The sequence below is a fragment of the Artemia sp. Qi Xiang Cuo genome, chromosome 3 (genome assembly GCF_049724085.1).
Source record: "Artemia sp. Qi Xiang Cuo chromosome 3, ASM4972408v1, whole genome shotgun sequence".
Taxonomy (NCBI): Eukaryota; Metazoa; Arthropoda; class Branchiopoda; order Anostraca; family Artemiidae; genus Artemia; species Artemia sp. Qi Xiang Cuo.
Genome location: NC_142796.1, coordinates 27,167,175 through 27,188,595, shown reverse-complemented (window position 1 = coordinate 27,188,595; position 21,421 = coordinate 27,167,175). Strand labels below are relative to the sequence as shown.

Genomic DNA, 21,421 nt, shown 5'->3' with positions numbered 1-21,421 from the left:
TTGGTGGCGGCGGCCAATCATAGGGTCTAATTTTTATATCAAATTCATGATCTTTTCTCAGAATTCAGTAGGTATTATTGAGAAAACAGTCGCCCCATTCTACTTAATTATTTCCATTGCTTTCGAATTTGATGGTCGAAGACATTTTCGTTCAAAAATCATTTATTCTATTCAAATAATTGTGGAGAGGATCGGGTGCATTGAACATGAAAGGCACATAGAAATCATTGGGTAATGTCAATATCTTCAGCACTGACCCAAGAATCAAAATCTGAGTTGTATCCTAGCCAGCGAACAAGCAACTGTCTCTTGCGATGGCGTGTACGACTCTTTAATATCTTTTCAATGTGATAAATTTCACTAGTGTTTCTAACTTTTTGTAGTTCATATTCATAAAAACCGCCGAGAATCTCATCATCTTTGTTGTCTCGCAGTCGATATGTCGTGGGCTCGGTGTCTAGAATTTTGGACACTTTAAAAAGTTCAGTGCTCCATAAATAATTCCCTTTTTCAAAAATATTGGTGGTTCTATTAATTCGAACAGTATCACCAACATTGAATTTCTTCTTCTTTTTCTCTTTTCTCACTCCTTGGAGTATTGCTTTAGAAAAGCATCAAATGTATTTTCATTGTAGTGAACATCCGTTGGTGTAGAGTTGGACAGAGATCGATGGGGTCGATGATTATAAATCAACATGATTTTATCTAAATCATGAATAAAAGCCGGTGTATTTTTCAATGTGCAATATCTTGAAATTAATAGACGAATCGTTTTTATTAATCGTTCAGCCAATGCAGCCTTTATCGGGCTGTGACTATGATATAGTGTTGTATTATATTTCAAAAGAACCTTTTGCACACTGGGATTAACAAATTCACTGCCACGATCAGATTGAATTTTTCTACATGAATCCTGTTCTAGAATACTTTCAATTGCCCGAGCAACTTCAACACCTCTCTTTGACCGCAGTGGACTGGCGTAGGCAAAGCGACTAAAGACACTGATTGCCACCAAAATATATGTGTAGGGCGCATTGTGACGTCGTTGAACTGCGTCTAAAGTTAAAAGATCCGTTTGCATTATATGCAGAGGGAAAAAGGCTTTAGTTTGTCGATATTGTTTACTGCGAAGCCTGTGATTCCGATTCAGTGTGTAACTCGGTTCATTTTCTAGATACTCTTTTGCATTTTTCAATGTGGTGGTGCCGGAGACAGCTTTGGAAAGCGTTTTGGGAGAACTTAAACTTCCCACCTCACCAATATTTTCATAGACACCTTTCAAAACTTCATCCATTTTGAGCGTAAACACGTAGTGTAATGTCCACTCCCCTTTTGCACACTGGAGGGTGAATCAATTCGTCTTCGCTTTTGACTAGCAGCCACAGGTGTTGTAAAATCAGTGACGCTGCTGATAGTATCTTCAAATATTGAATCTTCTTCTTTTTTAAATGGTGTTGTTGTTGGAGGACTATATTCTCTTAGTTTCTTTAGAATTTGCTCATTGCCAATAAGACTTTTGGGAAAATTTGATACACACAGAAAGGTGTATAGATTATCGTCAAAGGATATGAGTCCTTTACGATTAATCACCATTTCACAAATTAAATCAACTAGATTATAAATTTTTCCCTTAATTACAATTCGTTTCCCTGTGTTATCGAATTGAAATTGATCGCCAGTTTCCAGCATAAGATATGATAATACTCTTTTACTCTGTTCTCGATAGGTCAGTGGCAATAGGTTTCCAATTTTCAATACAATTGAATTCAATTCCTTCTCTTTTGATTGCAGTGCTGCTGCAGAATCTTGAGGAGATGTTTCCTGTTTAGGGGGATCGGTGACGGTGGTCTCTCACGATAAGGTTTATGTTTGTTCACACGTCGCAATCCATCTTAAAGTAAAAGTAGTTTTTTGTCATAGGTAATATTTTCATCATTAATGAAATTGCTTACATTGTCTTCGAAATATTCGATGCGTGAGAGGAAATGTTCAAACGGTGCGAAGTTATATGGTTTTGCCATTCTCTCTCAAGAGAAAACTGTTTACAAGTCCTGCAATTATCGGCAGTAAAAGTGGGAAAAATCAACCGCCTGCTTGAGGGAGTCGTGTTGTTTTAATTTTTGTCCCCTTGTTTTTAAAATCCCAGGCGCGGACAGTGGAACGATGTTGCTTTGTCTGTTGTCTAACACCTTCTGGCAGTTGAACATTGCCCGCAGTTAAATTTAAACAAAGTTCAGATATTAGATTAATGAAATCATTGTCAACCCCATGTTTGAGTATAGCCTTCCTAAGCAGAGGTTTTGAAGTGCTTAAAACGGAAAACAGATGCCGTTGTTCGTGTAGTTTCTTCAGTGTCATAATGGAGACTAATAGTCTTTTCTACTGTTCACCGGAAGATATACTGTAATTTCATTGTTGAAAATGTCGGTGACTACACGTAGATCCTCGGGCATGCTCTGATTAAGATCCAGCAAAATGTAACCGTAGGGCTTGCTAGTTGCCTGAGTGTACGCTGACAACAGAAATTTTGGAGCGCCTGGGTATATCTGCTTATTGAGAGTTATGAGTGAGCTAGAATCACGAACAACTCGATAGATAATATAGAGGGTGCAATTCAAAGCAAGGGTTCGCATACATTTGCTCTGATGAAACAGATTGTGTAGAACCAGAGTAACGGAAATGTGTTCATGATGGGAGCGAACAGTGAACAGTTGTAGCATTTCCTGTGAGAACTGTTTAATGGATTCAGCCAAATCGTCAATAATCAGCCTCGAGTTCGATTCAATACTATTGAAAACATCAATTCCCCGTATGAATTGTATTGGTATGGTTGTGGCAATAGCTTTTATTTTATCATAGGACTCCTGCCAAATACTATAGCAATAGTAGATTTTTTTCGGCTTCTTCAAAAACATTTTATCGCAATTTTGAATTATTCTAGCTAAATGTGTTGTTTTCCCCGACATCGAGGGACCACACAGAAATAATCTGAAGGGTGTTTTAAATTGATACATACTGTTGGGGTCAACTGTCAGACTGCAACTAACTCTAAATCATATGTGCTCAATGAATAAGTAGTAATTTCCCACATGGGTCTATCTATTCGAGAACAACAAAAAAAACAATATTTCATGGCAGCAATTATTTCGGCACTGAATAAAAACAAATATTTGAAGTCAAAATGAACTGCACAACGATAAAAATATTAACACTTGATCAACAAGAAGAGTTGACAAAATTTCTCCGGTGGTCAGCATGAATACTCTATTTGTTCAACATGAACTGCTCGGCAATGATTTGAACACTACAATAAAAAAAAACACTTTTGTCAATCATCAGCACTTATTGTCCTTATAAAAAACACTTTTCTTTACAACACTTTTCTTTACAACATATTTTAAACCACTTATTGTCAACTTAAACACTTTTATTTAAAAAAAAAACAACAAAAAAAAACACTTTTCGATACAACAACGACAAAACAGAAAACAGACTCATGGAAATTGCTAGTAGCACAGTTGAACTTGATTACGGTGAATTTAAAGGTGTGGGTCCCCCCACCCCCCGGGGACCGCGGGGGCCGAAGGCCGGCCGGCCAGGGGCGGGACCCCCCCCCCCCTGAGCGGCCACGGGACAGGATCCCCCCCCGGGGGGCCGCGGGGCGAAAAAGAATAGTTGTCGTCACTGCGACTGCTACAGGTTAGTGGTTGGGTTAGTGGTGGTGGCGGTTAGTGCTTGGGTTAGATGAGGTTGAGTTAGGTTAATTTATGTAGAGGTTGAGTGGTGGTGATGGTTAGGTGATTAGGTAAATTTATCCCGACCAACTTGATTGCGATAGTCTATGCATTCAACTCGGTCTGAAATACGGTAGTGGCTATGGGGTAGGACAGTCACACCATTCTCGAGCACATAGACCTTGTCGGATATACATGACATTGCATTCTTTTCCACTCTCACAGTATAATTTCTATACTGTAGAGAGCAAATTACAAGCACTTGTGCTCTCGGCACTAGGCTACTTTCTACACTGTCTCTGTACACGCTCGTGATGAAATTGCTCTTTACAAAGTGAGTAGGCACACTTTGAGATGTCTTTTTTTCGTCCCAACTCTGTTTTTCAGCGCTATAAACTTTGGGACCCAAGACCACCCACCTGGATATCAAATAGCTCCCCATGTCCGATTTTAACATTAATAGTTGGTTGGCGGCTTGACGTTTCACCAGCTCGGGGTAGAGAGATTGATTCCAGTTGGTGAAATCCATCCGCGAGCTGATGTGTTCCCCCTGTTGCAAATCACCCAATAAATTCAATTCAGTCCCATTTACCTTTAACAGCAGAGAATCTTTATCCCCATAGTAAACTTGAACCCCCCCTCCCGTGGCCAGTGCATCTTGCACAGATTTTAAATTAACGACAATATGAGCTTTTTCGAAATTTCCAGTACTGAACGACCTCCTGCTATATTCTTGTTCAGTACTATTTTCTACTTTCGCCTGTGTAGAAGAGCCATGCAGGCCTCTATACTCATGAACGATGTAAAATTGGGGTCGGCAATAATTCTTGCACACTCTAGAGGGTCAGTCACGACGTCGCAGTGAGATCTATTACGAACGCTTTCACACATTTTGCCAAACGCTGAATTTAGGATAAGCTTATACATTTCCTTCTCCACCTTTGAGTTTGACCTAGAGCGTTTATCGACTAAAGTGTTGATAAACTTTTTCAAGTAGGGTCGCTGATTGAACTGTAGGACCCAGTGTATTTTCGTAATATTTAAACCGTTGCTCACCATCCAGTGCAAAAGCACATGGTGAACAACGATATTCTCTTTAGGGTCAAAATAAGCAATCAGTTTCTGTTTGGAGGTAGTCCAGTGCATCCCCATATCCTCAACCAATGAACGATTGTAGGGGCTCAAAGAGTCCCTGCTCACGGGCCGATTGATATAGGGAAAGACAAAATCTTTGACTGAGTCGTGAAGCGCCAGCGGAATGTGACCATCAACTTCAAAGAACCATCCTTGTGGCCCATTGTCCTCGACGATGGTAATGTCGGGGAACTCACAAGGATTCTCAAGCCATTGATAGTCCCCACACGGCAAAGAGTAATGAGACATTGCCGAGGGGTACAATGAGTTCATGTCCAAGAACACTGCATTTGACTTTGCACCGGTGCTTTGTCCGCTCAGATCGGTTGATAAGACGCGGTCCCCATAAAAAACATACCCTCCCCTCATTGAACGCACTACAAAAAGGTGCTGATCTACGTCGGTGATTAGGCCTATTTCCTCCCTGCTAATTTTTAAAATTAAATCCCTCACTAAATGGGGTGTGGAAAAATAGTAGCCTATATCTAACCCGAACTCTGAATAGATCTGGTCCGTGTTCTTACAGACTATATCCAACAGAGTTAAAACGTCACTGGCCAAGTACAGTCTACAATAATCCTACCCATTTTTACAATTCCCCTTGGACCACACCTTCTTGGCAAACTCATACTCCTCGGCTCTGCATTCACTGTTGGTCAGTGAATTGTAAAAAGCTTCAATTGGAGGTAGTTTCTCCTCACTTAAGCGAGCGCCAGAACAGTAATAATAGTATGCGTATATACCTTTGCAGGTCAACAGGTCATACATTTCACTGTCTGGAAAGTGCTGTTTAAGCAAGGGAAAGCTATCAAAATTGTCGCTTTTTTGCACTTGAATCACTTGACTCAATGCCTTGGGGAAAAAACTAAAGGACTCTAAAAACCTGATTTTATTCCAACACGTATGCCCATTATCCACTGCCTGCCGTTTCAGTTCGAGAAGCAGTAACTTGTCAGCTGATTTTGGACGTATGTTGTAGGTAAATGAACTATTTACCCATGGACAATCTACTCCCCCTCCCTCCCTCTGCATACGTGCCCGTGCCAGTAAAATAAATTTTAAGTCATAATTGGAATTATGAATAAAAACAGGGATAAAAAACTGCTGGCTAACATTTAAATTACACGATTGATGCGCAACCCCCCTCACAGTACTACCCCCCGAGGATAGTTCCTCCCACAAATGGTCATGATCTCTATCGTTCCCCCGCCCCCCAAGGGTCCCTTTAGTCCCCTTATCCAACTCGGCCAACGCCCCCTCACACACCCCCCCTATTTTTTGATTTTTAATAGCGATACGATCCTCGGCAGACAGCTCCATTGGTTAATGGGTACTTCTCAAACAATAAATAGCACCATCAGCCGTGCCAATCAGTTTAATCAGTTCCTTGACCTTGCACTCCTCCTCCTACATTGTTTCAACTATTTCTAACAAACGCATGGTTTAGAACTATCTCTTTGCGCGTGGGCGTAGGACACTGCAATAGCATGATGTTCTTTGACTCGGTTTGGATATTGGGGATCATTCACCTCCACCAGCTTCGCTTCACAATCCAAAGATATTTTGTTGCACTGGAGGAGGGTATTTTGGAAATTTTTGAATCGTTGAATGGCCCTATCCCCAGAAACCGTTTATACTGTCTGATAGCCGTGGCGGATACTATGCCTCATGTGACTCCGTAGTTTCATATTACTACAGAATTGTGAGAGGCATTTTAGACATTAGAAACCGACTCCGAGATCTCTACCACCCCCAAGAAATCTACTAATGTCAGTGATCCGGTTAAAATGGCAAATTATGTTTGGTTGACTAGGTGATGTGTAAAGCAACCAAACCCAGTTTTTAACCAAATCAACTGAGGAGCCCCTTACGGGGAAGACCACCCCCTTCTTTTTAGAGCGAGTTCCATCTCCAAATTCTGTTTCGTATTGTACCACAGTAACGCCGATATTTAAGTGGGCATTAGCCCTTTCAAACATGTCAATAGATCGAAGTGTTACTGGGTATTTTCCTTCTAAGCACTAAAAATCTACAACCGGGAAAACGGACCATTCCTTTCGATGTACAGCCCACTTGTCTAAATTCTTCTTGGTAGCTTCATCTGCTAGAGGCAGAAATGCTGATATGAGGAGAGCATATCTGAAACACTTTTGATCTGTTTCAAAACAGATCCGCTGGACACCTTTACAACCTACTAGATCTGGATTATATTTTAAAACTGTATCCCTTTCATACCCCCCGCCTGCCCCCCCTCTTAAAATAAAATCTTTCTTAAATTTACATATATTTACGCTTAAATTTTCAACAAAAAGAACTAAAGAGCCACTTCCATTTTCATTCAAGTTCTCGAGATGTGTTATAACTTGATCGACCCAATCTATGAGAGCACCCTCAAGATTTTATAAATTTGGATAAACCAAACGCATCTCGGAATGTAAAAAATGATAGTAAACCTCGATTTTCCCCTCATTTAAATAAAACACTTTTAGAACAATCGAGACCTTAATTAAATCCATACCTCCCCAAAATTGAATTTGATTCTCCAGAAGTGCAAAAATTTTGTCTACATATGTATGCACAATTTCTATAGGGTCAAAAACAACTTTTCCCCCCATTAGTGATTTAAAGGGGTCACCAAACGTTGCAGTGAAAACAACTATATTATTGAAAATTCGGGTGGACCACTGAAAGTCCGGGAGAGTTGTACCCCCCTCCCCCTCTTGGCTCTTTTCCCTTCCTCCCAGGTTGTGCAGGAAATGGCGCGGGGTCGTCGCGTGAGTCACATGAAGGGGTGTAATTTTCATTTAATCTTAGGGGGAAGAGTTTCCCCGCAATCCACCGACAAAGTCATCAAAAAGCTGCATAGTATTTGGACTTAGCAATGCTAAGTCTGAATCTGAATTATCTACATTACCCTGCTCAGCTGTGCTATTATCAACACTAAAAAAAAATTACTTAAAAGGACATCAATGTTATAGGGTATTTGTAGGGAATTACCATGCTATTCACTGATGGTAAATGTCTCATTGTTGTAGATCCCAATAGACACATCCTCTCCGTTTCCGACTGACGAGCAGGGGGGAAATGACGAGTTTGGGACCAGGACAACCTATAAATTAAAAATAGCTTATTTTCAAAGTGTTCAAATCACCCCCTACTCTTTAAAATTTGGATTATTATTGACGTATTTTTTAAAACGTACTTAGTAGTAGTAGTAGTAGTAGTAGTATGCAGATAGTAGCATTTAGTTAATTTACTGGTCCCCATCAACTATCTATAGTCTGAAAGTTCAAATTTCAGACTTAATATATTATATTTACAATCTAAAACGTCGCTTTACATAGAATTGACATTTTGATTTTGTTCAAACAACTCCCCCTCTCCCCCATGTTCACGCTTAACACCCCCCCCCTCGAGCCGGGCAACCCGGCACGTACCCGGGGCGCGTCCCGCCTTGCGCTCTGGACCCTTCCTGGCCGCCGAGCCGGCCCCACCATAAAATAATATATTTATAATCTAAAACCTGGCATAGTATGTTTTTATTTTGTTCAAACAATTCCTCCAAATAAACTTTCATATTAATACTCTTTATCTGCTTTTAAAAAAAAACTTGATTCGAAAAGGATAGCCATCTCCAGTCATGATACACAACTCATTCAGATATAAAGTTTTTTTTTTATAATATTTGTAGAGGCAAGGTGCAACATTCGTTTATATTGCAATAGAAATTATCTAACCTTACTATGACGAGAATATAGTGCCTTTTTTGGCTTCACTAATCTAATTTAGCAAAAGGGTGAATGCATGCACTTGCCGTGATTCAATAGGGAGAACATTGTATTTCCATTGGGGAGAAAAAATCTTTCAATATTCCCGCTGAGATATACTTTTACGCAGTGTTCGAAAATGTTTCATGTAGAAAATGCATATAAAAGTTGGAAGAAATTGATAGATATTTCTATATGAAAGGTATGAAAAAAATGCTTACATTTGGATATCCTGGCTGCACTTGGGAATCCGAAGGATCAGGTAGTGCATGTTGGATGGCCACTTCCTGACCTTGCATAAGTGGGGCAGCTCTTGAAGGACCAGGCACCGTATGATGGAAGGTGGACGGGCCGGCGGCGTTACATTCTTGTACAGATGATTGCACTTGTTTTGGAGGCTTCGGCCAGCTACCATATTGCCCGACAGTAGCCTTCGCATGGCCCACATTATTAACCCTCGCTTTCTTAGCGGGTGTTGGCAATTGGCATTCTTCACAATTTTCCTTAAAAAGAAGAGACAAAATTAGCGTTTAAATAACTTGCCCCTTTTTTTACAGAAAGAAAGTTATTAACTACAATTTTGTTTAGAAAAGTATTGCATTTAGTAAAGCAAAAAACACATATTCTCTCCCCCTAAATTTAGGAAAATTAACCCACCCTAAGTCTACCCTCTCATTTAGTTAATCATGTGTCTTATTCAAGCGAAAGCCATATCTTACTACCTTTTATTCAAATGTTATAGCTAAAATCACTAAATGATGAAGAAGCAATTAAGGTAAGAAACAATTATCTTTTCTATTTTGTCACTATTAAAAGTGCTAACCCCCTCCCCAGCAAAAAATCCTGGATTCACGCTCCCCTCCTGGGAATACAAAAGAAACTTTATCGAAAGAAAGCTTGAAAATAATCTGTTTCTCTTCTGCAAAATAGCACATTGCGTCTGCGCCTAATTATTACAATTGCCTCAAAGTGTTTTAATTTTGACGGAGAAACAGTTCCTTTTGATTTTGGCTGCTGCGCTTGTAAACACAGAGGGAAAAGGGTGACAGCTAATTATAGGCCTCGCGCCGGATAGCCTTGTGTCAAACCATAGCGTGTTAATAACAACAGTGACAGAATTCAATGGTCTCGTTTAGCTAGGATATAGAAAACATAAAATTGCATAAATTTAACGAAATGATACTTATTTATTTTTGCGAGAGTTTTTTTGTAAAACGGTGAGGGGGGGGGGTTAGGTTTTGGGGGTAAAATAAAATATTGTATGTATTTAATTTCGACGGAGAAACACGTCATTTTGACTTTGGCTGCCGCGTTCGTAAACACATTGGAAAAGGGGTGAGAGCTAATTTTAACCTCGCGTAGAGCATTATGTCAGAACCAGGTTAGGTTAATAACAACAGTGACGGAAGTCAATGGTCGCTCTTAGCTAGGATATAGACACTTAAAATTGCATAAATTTAACGAAAGAAAATTATTTATTTTTGCTAGAATTAAGGTCGTAAACAGAGGGGGGAGGAAGGATGGGGTTTACGGAACTAAAAACGAGCATATTTTACACTTTTTATCGAGTATAAACATCATATATGGACGATTGTATAGGGGGGGGGGGGTTTACCCGAATATAGTACAGGGTGACCACGGAAAACAATTTTATTTGAAAATAAAAAAATGAAAAAAGAAATTACATTTCTAATTTTGGCTGCCAAGGCTTCAAGTTCATCAATAATTTCATGTGTTCTATCCATTGTGTTCTGGAACTTTCTGATAATTTAATCACAGTGCATGCCCGTTATATACGAAATCTCATGGGCGAATTGTTATGTAACGGGGAAATCATATGTAACCAGCCCTCTGATCGGCTGAGAAGGAGGATGTATCCGACTCGCTGATTGGTTGAGAAGGATGCATGTACTTCCTTTTTCCTATTCCAGGATACCTTGAAATTCATCCCTAGCATGCACTTGTCCAAAACAACAATAATAAATAAATCCCTCAGTCCTAAAGATTAAAGAAACCATAATGTTTCTGAATTCCACCACTCGTGAATCAATAATTTCCCCTAGCGATTATATAAATCAAGTTTACAGGCTAGGTTCACCTAAAGATCAAAGAAGCAATGTTTGTTTCTTAATTCCCCCCTCGTGAATCAATAATTTCCCCTAGCGATTATGTAAATCCAAGTGAGAAAATTCCTGTTTTTCCATTATCACTGAGAAAACCATAAAACAGACATGAATTGCTGTTGACATCCATAAATGTGACAAAGTCCCTGTTTTTCAAATTCTCACTGAAAAAAACCATTAAACATCCATGAAAAACATCAAATAAATCGACCAACACACATAACCATCCAAGAAAACATACATAAATGTGACAAAATTCCTGTTTTTCAAATTCTCATTGACAAAAACCATAAACCACGTGGTTCTCGTGCCAATATATGGTGTTAAAAAAAGTTGTAGGTGGCAGCAGGGGTGAGGGGTCGGGCTGGTACCCCCATTTCTACTCATCAAAGCTTTGAAAAAAGTGTTATAATATTCCAAATGTTACATTTGAGCATATTTTGGGGAATCATTTTTGGGGTGATTGAATTTTCTAATCCACTGTAGATACTTAAGAACGTTGCGACATTTAGTACCCCGAGGGCATAAGACTGTCAAAGACTCCTCCTTGAACCTCCCAAATTGAAAGCTTTTATTATGACCTGGCCTTTTAATGTAACTTGGGCACTGGACCAAGGGCGCCATTGTTACTCGAGCGCAACGTTAGGTCGATATCGCTTTCGTCACACCAATTCGTTTTAGTGTGAATCTGCCTGGTACATATGAATGAATGTTTTCAAAGTAAACCCGTTTCATCAATAAGAAAAAAAAAACCGGATTGGACGCATATGTCCCTTTCCCTTTGGACGATAAAACCATGCAAGTGCTGTATCAAGTATAATTCAAGAAAATCTTGTTAATTTTGTCAAATTTTCAACTTTTTGGCATTCCCGCTTTCGATAAAAAAAAATCAAGGTACTATCACTTAAATATAATAACTCCCTATGCCCCCTTTCTGGATACCATCTTGATAGGATACCGTCTCTGCTTTAAATAAAAAAAATAATTAACTTATTGGCACCCCTGCTTTAAAAAAAATCGAGGCCTTATCATTTAAATATGATAGCTCAATACCTCCCCCCCCTCTGGATACCACCTTGATAGGATGCCGTCTCAGCTTTAAATTAAAAAAAATGAACTTTTTGGGATCCCTGCTTTCAATAAATAAAATTTCGAGCTATTATCATTTAAATATAATACCTCCCCCCCTCTGGATACCACCTTGATAGGATAGCGTCTCAGCTTTCATTAGAAAAATAATTTACTGAATAATTAACAAGGTCACTATATGGTTCAAACAAACACGCAAAATAACGTTAAACAGCTTAGTGTTCCTTTAAAAAAAATTGAGGGTATAAGTAAAGGGGTACAAAGACAACAACAAAAATGTCGAAAATATTCATATGTACCTGAAATTCCTGAAATACTAGGTGATAGATTTGCCATGGCAGTTCACAATATCCAAAGGCACGAGTTAAACGTGAGCTCAAACAAAAGCCAAATAAGGACAGTAGCGTATTATAAATCACCAAATATTCACGACGAAAATACCCAATGAACAAGTCCTAATGGAGGGTCCTGGGTCTATCAAAATATTTCAATGGTTTCCCAGGGAATTTGATATCATTTTCCTCCGTATCCACTTCAAATGAAAAAAAAAATTATCTTTTTGGCATCCCTGCTTTCAATTAAAAAAAAGGTGTTATCATTTTAAAATGATAGCCCCCTATCCCCCTCCCCTATAGGCAATAATTTACAATTTTTTTATGAATCATATTTTTGGGGTAACTTCCGGTTCAATCTTTATTTCCCCAACCTTGTACATAGCTTAGTCTATAGCTAAATTTTGTCTCAACCGAAGGCTGTTTTTTTTTGGGGGGGGGGGGTAAAAATATTCCAGAAAGAAGATTTTATTTTATATCAGGTGTTCAATAATTGAGTATTAAACATTAAGAAAATCTTAACTAAAAACAGCAAAAAAAAAATCTGCAAACTTACAATTCAGCTGTAGAAACAATCTGTCGGCTGTCAATTTCAAAATCCAACAAAAGGCTGAAGCTGTATAGTAGTGAATGCGTTCAATAATTCTATTCAACTTGAAAATAAAATTCTTGACTACGAATGATGTAAGAAATTGGGAAACTGCATTCGAAATGATTTAAACTCATTTCATAAAGACGATACTTTTTTTTGTCAACATGAGAAGAACTGTGTATATTGCAATATTTGCAATAGCATATTGCATCTGTCTGGTTTTTATGCAAAGTAACAAAAGAAACGAAAATTAATGAACAAGAGAGCAGTGAAGAATTATGGTATACAAAGTAATATTTGGCCGGGAAAGTCACTGGTGATAAATCACTAGGGGTGGCACCGTGATTGCGTGATTTTCGGGGATTCGGGGAACAAAATTATGTTTCGGGGTGACGCATAGATTTTCGGGGAAATACCAGAAAATTCAGGGATAGTGCAAGCTCTGCTTGATTTCTAATCAGGAAAATCAAAATACTAAGCCACACGAGAAGGAAAAGCTCCGACTTTGCGGTTGACGCAATAAAGAATTGCCGCAAAATTAATTTAAAGTCGACCGAACGCCGCCACCTCTGCCGGCGGTGGCGGGCCTGTGGCGCGCCGGCGGCGTTACGACACTTCAGCGGCATTCGACCAGGTCTCTCGTTGGCGGCGTTCGGTGGATCCGCCGGCGCGGTGTCGGGGTGTAAAGTTAACCATATGCGTTGCAGCGAGAAAAAAACACATTATGCTTCTGATTTTGATGGTAAAAGTGGTGATGCAGAAGGAGCCTGGCGAATACTAGATGAGATTTTGAAAGGAATGACTAATGATAATGATGGACTAAAGCATTTGTTGGTGAACGGAAATGAAATTCCTTATAAACGGGAGAAGGAAAATGAATTTGGAGAATATTTCATGATCACCGGAACAATTATTAAGGAAGACATAGCTAAAAAGTCAGGAAGACAACTAAAGAAGTCCTTTATTGATAATCGAGGCGAAGGGTGCATTTTTTCGTTCAAGAAGTGCACAGCAAAGGAGATCGAGAGCACAGTGAAAGGACTAAAGTCCAACTCGGCCGGAATAGATGGACTTAATCTTAGAGCTGTAAATACTATCCTAGTTTATATACTACCTTGTCTAATTGATTTGATAAATCTATCACTCCAGACCGGTGAATTCCCTAGTGGTCTTAAACTGGCAAAGGTAATACCATTGTATAAAGGGGGCAACAAACAAGAACTATCGAATAGGCGACTGATTTCGTTATTAACTATTTTTTCTAAAATCTATGAAAAGATAATTCACAGGAGACTTTATGAATATTTGGATAAACTAGGAATATTGTGTGACAGCCAATTCGGATTCCGCAGTAAACATTCTACTAGCCATGCTGTTCACCATCTTCTGGATGTAGTCAATGTAGCTCTAGAAAAAGGTTTTATTCCTTTAACGATCTTTGTCGACTTCAAAAAAGCCTTCGACACACTGGATTTTGAGTTGTTGCTGTGTCGCCTATCTAGTCTGGGGATAAAAGATGTTTGCTTGGATTGGTTTAAACTATATTTTTATGGAAGGTCAAGTAAAGTAATGCTATGTAACATTGTTAGTGGAGTCTATCCTGTAAAATGTGGAGTTCCACAGGGCTCAGTCCTGGGTCCATTACTCTTAGTCGTATACGTCGGTACTCTGAGGTTCTACATGCCTGAAGCAACTGTTACAGCATTTGCAGATGATACTGCTTTGACAATTTCTGCACGGTCACTGAAAGAACTAGTGGATAAAGCAAACCGAACGCTGGAAAACCTTCTGGTGTTTATCTCATTGAGTTACCTTGCTGTTAATACTTCTAAGACATATTATATGATTTTTGGAAAAATTGTAAATAGTGCTTCTATAGTATTTGAAAATTTGTTGGTTTCACAGGTTTTTGAAAATAAATATTTAGGATTTTATGTTGATAATAATTTTAGTTGGAATAAACACATAAACATGATTTCTTCTAAACTTTCACGAGGTCTTGGAGTGATGCGGTGTTTGAAACACGTGTTACCTTTAACTGTTTTAAGAAATATATATCGTACTGTTTTCCATCCTTTATTGTTTATGGTTGCTGTATTTATACATTTAATTTTTCTTCAAACATTTAAAGATTGTAGATTCTTCAGAATAAGGTACTTCGAGTACTTGGTGAGTTTGTTCAGTATGAGAATACGCGTGAATATTTTATCAGTTTTAGAATTTTAAATGTTCATCAGATCAGAGACCATCAGGCGGGCGGGAGTGTTTACTTACCAAGTGCTTAATAGATTATCTTCAGAGTATTTTAGAGTTTTTTTAAGTTTAATTCAGGTTATCATCATCATAGGACTAGAGGTCGTGGAAGCTTAGTCTCAGAAGTAAGGAGTACGAGTGGATCTAGTTTTGCAATTAGAAATTATGCAGTTAATTTGTGGAATGGTTTCCCGGAGAGCATTAGGGAGTCAGAAAACGAGTTTCAGTTTAAAATTATATTAAAAAAAGTTTTTTTTGGGTTGGATTTTTTTTTTTTTTTTTTTTTTATTATTTTTTTTTTATTTGGGAGAGTTAAATTGTATTGAACGGTATGAAAAGAGTAGGAAGAGTGAATGAGTTTGGTTTATGATGAAAGATTGTGTGACGCTGCTCAAGCCACGATAGTGGCTTAATAAAACGTAATAGGTTCTTACCGTTTCTACGTTTGTTGATAATGTTATTCAAAAAACAGTGGTAAGTGCCAGTTAAGTATGATGTAATTATTAGTTGAAAATAAAAGTCATCTCATCTCATCATATACAGCTTTTAAATAATTAACGACTGATGGGCTATTTCAAAATTTTCACTCAGTTGCGTTTGGCGCAATTTGGCTAAAATTTAGGTTTTGAAGCATAAAATGGATCTTTATTGTGGAGCAATATCATTCGTGACTTGAAAAGATGCTAAAACTTCTAATTTATGTTCAAATGAGCCCCACATATGATTATCTATTACCTCTGGTTCGATACGGTCACCCCTGGAAAAAAGTAAGATATCAGTCATGCTACTCATTCTAAAGTACGATTAGTCGGTTTTTAAGATAGGGAGCCTTAAACCTCCAGTTTAGACCTGAAAAAATTGATTGACTATATCTAGAATTTTCTTTCCCGGGCATCTTGGTCCTATTTGTGCCAAAATTAATTGCAGTACACAAGGCAGAAAATGGTACTTTGTGAAGTGATCTATTTCCTTACTTAAGAAGAGCACTAGAAATTTTTATTCCCGGTCAAATGAGCCTTCTTCTCATAAAACAGAATCGATAGACGCCCAGAGTGTTCCGCTTTAAAGCAGTAAGTGTTTTGTGCAATGCATTGTCTTTCTTTTCTGTTTTTAGATTTAACTCCATTTGTTATTTTATTTAAGGTTAAGGATTTTGTTACGCCTGAGCATACCAGGCAAAAACTAGCGCATAATACAAACAATCTACTTCAAATACCTTGGCAATATAATTGAGAGCATTGGGTTGACATCGAAAGAAAGCCTCGAAGGAATCTTTCAAGCAAATATAGTTTTCAATAGACTTCATAGATAGTGGAGGCAATAGAGTGCCTCACTACAATTGAAATTCCAGCTTTTCAACAGCACCGTTCTACAGGTTGTACCCTCAACAAGAAAACAGGCTAGTCTCTCGTGATAAATGCCATAAGAAGGCAATGAGGAGACATAGTTATGTTTATAAATGAGTGACCACAAAATCCAAAATACAGTATTAAGTTGACAATTACAGCGGCCCTGTTGGCAACCCTAGGGTAATCTTAGTGAATAGATTGAAAAAAAGCCAAAGCCCAAGTATCACTACGATTGGTAAAAACTCCAAACTAACTTCCAACCTTAACGGGAGGACATTGTCACAGTAGTAAATTGCAAAAATGATTGATGAAGAATGCAACTGATGCCCAAGGTGCCTCTGAAGGCAAAGATGGAACTGAGGTCAAATGCAAGGTCATAGCATTTACAATGGGTCATAAAATATTTTTATCGCAATACTTCATTGCTTGAACACTACTGAAGTAGTACCATTAGATTCCTTAAATAGTGTTCTTTCCAAATATCATGATTGCTTTTCTCACAATGCAAAACCTCCCCCCCCCCCACCTCCACTGATGGACCGAGATATAGCCATAGAATACATACTAAACTAAAAGAAAACAATGAAATTCTTATTTTATAATACAAAGTGTTCTTCCAGTGTCATCCATATTCTTAAGTAATTTTAAATAAATTTTTTTCCCACATTTCTACTCAGGTCACTTAGGAAGTGTAGTTTTTCACGGGTCAAGAAAGAAACGAACCCGTTTTAACAAAAAAGACATGATGCATCACGAGATGATAAACGAAGAAGAAATGTATTGTTTAGGTCTATGCCTATGTCAGGGACCGTCATTGTGAGTAATTCAACCATTTTATTTAGAAAGGGCATAAAATACAAAACATAATAGTAACATTTTTATTGCATCAATATGTTTCCTTTAGATGTGGTCAACCACTAAACTAGTACCAATATCATTAACTCATTGAGTACAGCCTTATATTTTAAGCTATTACCTCGGTCATCAAGTCGGAAGAATCTACTTGATCAGTGAAAAACATAGGCTTTCTCCATAACAGCATTCAAATATACAGTTAAGGAAGCCAGTATGTATAGATCGTCTCCATTTATTTCTATTCGGAAACCCTCCAGCTCTCTCAAAACTAAAAATAAAACACATTTTTAGCACCTTCTACAACAAACGTTACAATGTTTAAAAGTTGTGCTATAAATTTTGGCTAAAATGTTAGGAATTTCGAGCAATTGGATAACTAAAACGAATAAACGTTGAAATAATCATATTGAATAGACTATTTCAGTTAATTCAAGCGTATTTGTAATTATTAATTCTGTCTGCTTAATGCCTTTTTAGCTGATTTTTTTTTCTTTTACAATTATTTTTTGATGTTATTGGCTTCTCTGTTTTTAAACTCCAAAACAGGAATTTTGTCCATCTGTGCTTGAGGCAGTTGATTCTTTGAAATAAGTAACTTTAAAAAAAAAGATATACAAAATTAATAAAAAAAGGTAAAGAGTGCTAAACCGAAAAATATATTACACAATTCCAATGTAAAAGATTAAAAATATGGTAAAGTAAAAGGATCTTGATAGGAGATGAGTCAATACCCTAAATGTTTGTCATCAATTTTGGCTTCTAAATCTTTGTTGACTACCGACAGGGTCTGGAGCGCGTAAAGTGCGTGCAACACTTGGCAGCATAAGCTCAAAAATATACTTTAATATTAAAAATACAAAATTAAACAGTAAAAACTAAACCATTAGCAAAAAAAAGGTTGCCTCGTTTGCAATCTTTGTGTTTCGAAATCTGTTTAGGCAGTTGTGAAGCTAACTTAATTGGAAGCGTGCTCTTTTTCAGAATTTTCTTTATTTTCGGCAGAATATGTGATAAGTACACCATCTTGATGTTCTCTGTTGATCGTACTCTTTCTCACTTTTTACGTTTGACGTTGTTTAGGGTCGAAAAGTCTAATTCTTATACGTAAGAAATTGAAAATGTTGACAACAAAACGGATAAATTCCCTTAAGTTAATGCGGATAATTCTCCTTCTAATGAAATCCGAAATGTCTCAATTGCTGCGATCAAAACAAGAAGTACATTATCAGAACCGACTTGTCCAAAACCTCTATATAGCAAACTTACCGTCCCTTGGATTGAATTAAATAAAAAGACAAGTTTTTTAAACTGAAAGTAAGGAGCGACATTAAAACTTAAAACGAACAGAAATTATTCCGTATATGAAAGGGACTGTCCCCTCCTCAACGCCTCGCTCTTTACGCTAAAGTTTTTTATTGTTTTAAAAATTAAAGTTGTGAGACAGAGTCAAACTTTAGCGTAAAGAGCGAGGCGTTGAGGAGGGGACAGTCCCTTTCATATACGGAAAAATTTCTGTTCGTTTTAAGTTTTAATGTCGCTCCTAACTTTCAGTTTAAAAAACTTGTTTTTTCTATTTAATTTTTGAACGTTTTTGACTAAATGCTGGTTTTGATCTTGGCTCACCGTACATGAATAATTAAAACAAAATTTTCATATTTATTTACTTTTATTTAGTTAAATGGCTTTCTCGAAACTTGTTTAATTTTATTTACGAACATTTTTATTAGTAATAAATATACGTAACTTACGAATTAACTTACGTAACGAACTTCTATATTCATATATTTTTAATACCTTTATTAGGGGGTTCGCCCCCTAGTCAATACTTTGCTCTTTAAGCGAAAGTTCAAATTTTATTCCAATTCTTTAAAAATGACCGCTTAATCACAAAGGCCGTTAATTCGAATAAATAGCTCTTATGAAAGTACTAAAAATATCTTTGGCTTAAAGAGCGAGGTATTGACTACGGGGTGAACCCAATCATATATGTAATATTTTCTGTTCGTTTGAAGTTTCGATGTTGCTGCTGTTGCAGTTGAAATACTTGTTTTTTTATATTAAATTTCTGATCTTTTTTAAATAATGCTGGGAAGTCCGGCGTCCCCTTAATAGCAATGTCCCTTCCCCCATGAAAACTTCCTTCATGGAAAGATCCTCCCACATAACCCCCGACCCATCCCCCCCCCACAACCAGGAAAAATCTCCCCAGAAAACGTCTGTATACTTCCAAATAACCAAAACTATATGTTAACATTGGGTAAAATTCATAACTTTCAGCCCTCCCCCCGGGAACTTCGGGGATTAAGTCATCCTAAAAGACATATTTATTATATTTTTTGACATGCTGAACAAAACGGCTATCTCATAATTTTGATCGGGTGTCTTTGGGAAAAAATGAGCGTGGGAGGGGGCCTAGTTGCCCTCCATTTTTTTTGGTCACTTAAAAAGGGCACTAGAACTTTTAATTTCCATTCCAATGAGCCCTCCCACGATATTCTAGGACAACTGGGTCGATACGATCACCCCTGGGAAAAAAACAAAAAAAAAAAAACAAACAAACAAACAAATAAACACGCACCCGTGATCTTTCTTCTGGCAAAAAATGCAAAATTCCACATTTTTGTAGATGGGAGCTTAAAACCTCTACAGTAGGGTTCTCTGATACGCGGAATATGATGGATTGATTTTCATTAAGGTTCTATAACTTTTAGGTGGTCTTTCCTCCTTTTTTTCGAAAATCAGCCAAATTTTCTCAGGCGCCTAACTTTTGATGGGTAAACTTGATGAAACGATTAAACTTGATGAAACTTATATATTTGAAATCAGCATTGAAATCTGATTCTTTTGATGCATCTATTTGTATCAAAATACCGTTGTCTAGAGTTTCGACTTGAGTTATAGTAAGTTATTCAGTTGGTTAGGTTTGGTTGCAACTACCCTCCTTTTCTTTTTTATATATATATATATTTATAAAAATGGTAATTGTTCGTAATGATCATATGGATTGGCTTGAGAATAATCCATTGAGTGTTTCGGATTTAGGATTAGGGGTACTTCACACGGATTTTGATATGGGGATAGATGATGTTTTTCCGAAGGTTAATTATAAGTGCCCAGTTGATTTACATACTAGACTGGCACCGGATAAACTTGGCATTTTTCATCTGAATTGTCAGGGGTTAAATAGTACATTGAATTATTTGTCGGAGCTGTGTATGCTATCTGATTTTCATATTCCTGCACTTACTCAAACATGGTTAATGAATAATAATTCTGGACTATTGGATATTTTAAATTATAATAGGTATGTTAAGAACTGTATTCACCATCAGCATGGAGGACTTGCCCTGTATATTAGAACTGATTTGAATGCGAAGGTTAGGGATGATTTGTCCGTTAATAGAGACATGATTTTTGAGTGTTTTGTTGCGGAGGTTGATAAGAATGGTGACCCATTTTTCATTGCTATTTGTTACCGCCCCCCTTCAGCTAGTGTAGATTGTTTTTAAGAATTATTAGAGCAACAAATGGACCTTCTAACTCGTAAGAACATGCCGTGTTTTGTGTGTGGAGATTTTAACATTGATTTGAAATTATTAGCATCTAACTTAAAAGCCCGGAATTTTTTGAATTTTATGTTAGGTTATGGGATGCATCCTGCTGTAAATATTTGCACTAGAGTGACGGAGGAGTCATCTTCATCTCTAATTGATAATACATTTTTGAATGTTCCCCATGCTTCGTCGAGTGTTGTGTTAAATGATGTTTTGTATCACCTTGGTTTGGCAGTATTAGTCCTGGGTATATTGGAGAATTTCAATAGTAACAGTGATGCTCGCCCAAGGCCTAAGAAATTATTAGTTGATTCAAATACTATTTCAAGATTTAAGCTTAGGATAGAACAGTTAGATTTTAAATTTTTACAAGAAGAATTAGATTTAAATTTGAAGTTTGAGCTTTGGTATGGTAAGATTAAGGATACGTTTTTGGAATGTTGTGAAATGTCAGGAATACAGAAGAGAGGGGTGTCTCCGAATAAACCTTGGATTACAAAGAGTTTGTTACAGTCAATTAATAGAAGACGTTTTTTATATAAGTTGTCAACAAGGAGCAATGATCCTCATGATAAAGTAATTAAATAAAAAAAACAAGTTTTTTAAACTGAAAGTAAGGAGCGACATTAAAACTTAAAA

The 21,421-nt window shown here is 37.4% G+C and overlaps 1 protein-coding gene across 3 annotated transcripts in view; it reads right to left on the bottom strand.

Moving 5' to 3' along the window:
* LOC148953946 (brefeldin A-inhibited guanine nucleotide-exchange protein 3-like) overlaps positions 1 to 21,421 on the bottom strand; it is a 143,256-nt gene that overhangs the window by 11,217 nt on the left and 110,618 nt on the right. For all 3 annotated transcript variants that reach the window (XM_089086859.1, XM_089086860.1, XM_089086861.1), the window contains exon 13: positions 17,350 to 17,496. In XM_089086859.1, coding sequence (XP_088942985.1) covers positions 17,373 to 17,496 — 124 coding nt within the window. In that variant the 3' untranslated portion in view covers positions 17,350 to 17,372. The remainder of the gene's footprint in view (positions 1 to 17,349; positions 17,497 to 21,421) is intronic.